Source organism: Penaeus vannamei, chromosome 39 (genome assembly GCF_042767895.1).
Source record: "Penaeus vannamei isolate JL-2024 chromosome 39, ASM4276789v1, whole genome shotgun sequence".
Lineage (NCBI taxonomy): Eukaryota > Metazoa > Arthropoda > Malacostraca > Decapoda > Penaeidae > Penaeus > Penaeus vannamei.
Window position 1 is genome coordinate 7,820,498 of NC_091587.1, and position 5,000 is coordinate 7,825,497.

Below are 5,000 nucleotides of genomic sequence, written 5' to 3' on the forward strand. Positions count from 1 at the left end.
TGTGTGGGTGTATGTGTGTGTGGGTGTATATGTGTGTGTGGGTGTATGTGTGTGTGAGTGTATGTGTGTGTGGGTGCATGTGTGTGTGGGTGCATGTGTGTGTGGGTGTATGTGTGTGTGGGTGTATATGTGTGTGGGTGTATATGTGTGTGGGTGTATGTGTGTGTGGGTGTATGTGTGTGTGGGTGTATGTGTGTGTGGGTGTATGTGTGTGTGGGTGTATGTGTGTGTGGGTGTATGTGTGTGTGGGTGTATGTGTGTGTGGGTGTATGTGTGTGTGGGTGTATGTGTGTGTGGGTGTATGTGTGTGTGGGTGTATGTGTGTGTGGGTGTATGTGTGTGTGGGTGTATGTGTGTGTGGGTGTATGTGTGTGTGGGTGTATATGTCTGTGGGTGTATATATGTGTGGGTGTATATATGTGTGGGTGTATATATGTGTGGGTGTATGTGTGTGGGTGTATGTGTGTGGGTGTATATGTGTGTGGGTGTGTATGAGTGTGGGTGTGTATGTGTGTGGGTGTGTATGTGTGTGGGTGTGTATGTGTGTGGGTGTGTATGTGTGTGGGTGTATATGTGTGTGGGTGTATATGTGTGTGGGTGTATATGTGTGTGGGTGTATATGTGTGTGGGTGTATATGTGTGTGGGTGTATATGTGTGTGGGTGTATATGTGTGTGGGTGTATATGTGTGTGGGTGTATGTGTGTGTGGTTGTATGTGTGTGTGAGCAGATAAAAGAGTGGGTAGCCTAGGAGTGTGTATATAAGTAATAAATAATAATAATCATTCTTATTCACTACCCATACTGAAATTCTACCAACAATTAAAACTCAATACCCGCTCTGTTAGTTTTGTTAAAGTATATATTTCAATAATACAAAACTTTGCAATACATAAAACAAACAGGTAAGACTTATTACATGGTCATACACTAAACTTTCATGAATACAAATCATTGTGTTATCATTATCAAAAGGTCAAAATCAAACTGTAAACTAATAATGTTTTAACCTTACTCCCTTTAACTATTTCCCAAAGAAGTTTTAAAAAATAATAACAACAATGAGGTATTATAGTAACAATAATAATAATAATTTAATTCTAGGGAAAGACTTGGGTAAGTCAAATCACTTTGATACATTTCAACAAATGTGACTAACCTGTATTTTGGTACGGAGTGTCTGCGCAGCAAAGAAGCAGGAATTGACATCGCGTTTTGTGTGTAGCAACTGATCTGCTACTTTCCATGCTTGGACCTGGAGAAAGAAATTGTTTACTTGTTTATATAACTATCTATCAGAAACAGTAAGAAAAAATCATCACATAAAAAACATAACTTTTATAAATACATTATCAAAAATATGAATAGACTCATCTTAATATTCTACCAACATACAACAGATTAGGTATATTGCTTTACTCTACCTATTTTTGATTCTAGCCACTAAACAATGATGAAGTGAAGGGACAGGGGAGAGCAATGCCCTAGACTTTTTCTAATGGTTTCATATCCATACTTATGATCAACAAAAGTAGCAACAAATCTCACACTCACAACAAATGAATGCAGAGTAAGTGGTGTAATTTTAGCCCCAGACATACAAGTAGTCCAAGGTAAAAACCCAGAGGGAACACATAGATCAATGTAATGTATGCCAATTTCTTCCCTGATAGAGCTATCACAAAGAAACTAAAAGCTTTTTTTTTTTTTTTTTACACCAAAACAAAGATAAACAATTAACTCCTAGAGCATCAAATCCCACTATCATCTGTGAGGTAGCAAAATTTGCAAGACTGGTTTCTCCACCCTCTTTCTGATATCACAATGAGTTTACAGTAAGAGTGAATTAGATCTGATATAGTCAGTCAAAAATGTTGTCGAACATGTTTCAAATTTCGCTTTAAAAACTGCTTAACCCACTAGCAACGGGTGTCCCACGTACGAGACAAACGAAAAAATAAACTTTGCCAGGCGTCCTGCCAGTGTGACGCTGTATCAGGGCTCGCGCTTCGACGCAGCAGTGGGCCGTGGCCGGCAGGTGGGCAGGCAGAGTCCGGGGCAGCCCTGACCGCCGATTTTGTAGCTACCCGGAATCTTTTATTTCCGGCTTCAAAATATACTGGTAAAATGGATGTGAAGCTTTGATTCATTATAGGAATTTTGTCCAACATTATACTTCCCACGTTTTGTTTAGGCCAAACTGCTATCATGACCCCACCCTATACCTCTCTCTCAGACTGGATCTGGTATTACCTTCCTCCCAAATACATTATATATATATATATATATATATATATATATATATATATATATATATATATATATATATATATATATATATATATATAAATACACATACATACAAACATAGAAACAAAAAATATAAAAGAATTTACCCTAAATTCCAATATGTTTTTTGTTGCCATAAATATCTGACTTATGCCTTTTATCATATGAATTAGTCCAACTGATTCCAACTAATCAAGTGATAAGTGTGACCCTACACCTACTAGCACGCAGCAAAGACAAAAAATGCTTGATCAATCTTTACAGTGAACATTTCATACTTTCCATACAGCCAAAACTATAAACTTATCATCAGTATGACCATTATTGATAGAACAATACTGACTGCATAATTTTTTGCATCTAATGCTCATGAGATATGCAATATGTTCCTTATTATCATATGTATATTTTCAAAATCTTCTTTGTTGTCCCATCCATAGTAACAAAGGACAACAAACCACTTCCTCCCAAGTTAGGCAAGAAAAATTAGACTAGTTTCCCATACAATAACAAATAATTAGGGAGGTAGTATACTCTACCTTAGCAGAATCTGAAGGGTTATTTGTTTTTACTAGACCTAGCAGTTAATCTTTACAGTATGGACACACTGAGTTAGTGCAAATTGCATATGATATTCTTGTTGGGGGTAAAAAGTTGCAGACATGAACAGTAACAGCACAAATAAAAGAAAGAGATCTCGGAGAGTGCTCCTCTTAGCTTAAGTACACTCAGTGTCCCTGAGTTTCAGCTCTATCTTGCTGTGCATATTGAGGTGAAGACAATGTTCCCTGGGGGTGTTGCCCTCCAGGAAGCCTTCCCTCTGGCATTGCCCTCATGGCAACTTAGATTGATTAATAAATTTTGTGACATGGCAAGCGTGTCCTTACTGTAAAGAATTAACAACCTTGCTAAACAAGCATACACATAGGGATTTTGACAGCCAATGATGTTGGTAACTTTACTTTCTAACAACACTCTTAACCCAATCACACTGAGACACCCGAAAAAAATAAACACTCCACGCGTCCCGCCAGTGTGACACTGTGTTGGGGGTGCGCTCTGGCTCAGCAGCGGGCCCCAGCCGGACAGACTCCGGGGAAGCTCCGCCCGCCGACTTCTGTAGCCACCCGGACTTTTTTATTTTGGCTACAAAATGTACCCCATGTGAGTGGGTTAAACATCTAATAGTATTCTATCACGCATTCATGGCTACTAACTTAGCTTTTTTCTATCTTGATGCAGTCCTACAGTGTTCATTTTTCAACTCTTGTGCAGTACTTGAAAAATAGGTACTTCTAAAAGTTGTTAAAAAAAAGTGTGCCTTTTTTAAATGTATGAAACTCCTACATCAACTCAAAAAAATTCTATTCACATTTAAAAACCAATTTTGTATATCAAGAACAATCCCATACAAAGTAAATCTGTTATTGTGAGAAGCAATTCTGTACCTGACTGGCGCAGACAAGGTGTAGGCAAAACTGAGCACATGGCGCAAAACACAAAGCCAAAGTCAGATTCATCCAGGACAGAGCACAGAGAACTTTACCTCATCTAAACCAGCATTAAATAAAACCAATAAGCTCAAAATATGTCAAATTCTTATTCACCATCATTCCAATACTGTAACATGTCTAAAGATATAAAAAGGATGTTATAACCTCTTGTACATATATCAATTTGTCAAACTTTCTTTTTTCCTCCTATAATTCCAAAATCATTATCAGAACAAGTTTCCCAAGATTCACAACCAAAAATATGAAGCAAATGTGTTGATAAATCCACAAATGAGTTGACAAACAAGAAATGTTGATAAAACCACACCCACTGCAATAAAACAATAAATAAAACCACAAATGAGCAGATACAATTACAAAAGTTGTTGAATCCACAACCTAACAGATAAAACCATAAAGCAGACTACCTCACAAGAGTATATTAACCCCATAAACGAGTAAATAAAACCCCAAAAGAGACCAGAGAAACACTCCAAAATGTAAACAAAACCACAAACAGGTAAACAAAACCCCAAAAGAACCCACTAAACCCCCGAAAGCAGCCCAAAACACGAACCAAAACAAACCCCACCAAAGTTGTTTACACTCGAGGCCTCGTCACAAAACTCACCGATCTCTGCAACTGCCCGAGCCATTGCGAAGCCTGGTCGTGTTTCTGTCTATCCTGAGGCTGGAGGTCGTACAACGTGTCGATGGCCACCAACACCTCATTTATGTCCACCTCCATCTTAACATAATCTGGCCAGGATGGAGAGAACGATTCCCACAGTCATCGCCGGGTCCGCCGAAGTACGCTTGTTGTGGTCCAAGCACCGAGCGACTCTCGTCCTCCTCCTCGTCGTCTCCTTCCTCTCAGCTCTTCTTTTCTCGCTTTGGGGATCTCGTGATCATCTCCAGCAGTGAGCGGCTAGGTTCCACTGTCGTTCCTACACGCTTACGACGCCCACTGCATCTTTACATTGTCTCCACGACGGAAAATCAGAGCGCGGTGGACACAGATGCAACAAATCTTTCTCGAGACTCTCCTAACGCCTCGTGAGTTTTGACGCCGGGGCTAAAACTTTTTGGGATACTATTTCTACAGGGGGTGAAAAGTGCATTCCTTATCGGTATTTTTACTTTTAGATTTAATATTTTTTGACATTCTTTGGTTTTCATATACAATATCAGGAATTTGAAAACATTTGTATTTCTAGAG

General features: G+C 38.9%; 1 protein-coding gene across 3 annotated transcripts in view; it reads right to left on the reverse strand.

Moving 5' to 3' along the window:
- The window catches only part of Tnpo-SR (transportin 3), a 20,735-nt gene extending 15,889 nt beyond the window's left edge, over positions 1 to 4,846 (reverse strand). For 2 of the 3 annotated variants that reach the window (XM_027375545.2, XM_027375544.2), the window contains exons 1-2: positions 4,413 to 4,839; positions 1,159 to 1,254 (exon numbers count right to left, since the gene is read on the reverse strand). In XM_027375545.2, coding sequence (XP_027231346.1) covers positions 1,159 to 1,254; positions 4,413 to 4,529 — 213 coding nt within the window. In that variant the 5' untranslated portion in view covers positions 4,530 to 4,839. Of the gene's footprint in view, positions 1 to 1,158; positions 1,255 to 4,412 lie in introns of all 3 variants that reach the window. The other variant, XM_027375546.2, reaches the window with a different exon arrangement.
- Positions 4,847 to 5,000: the final 154 nt, after the last annotated feature.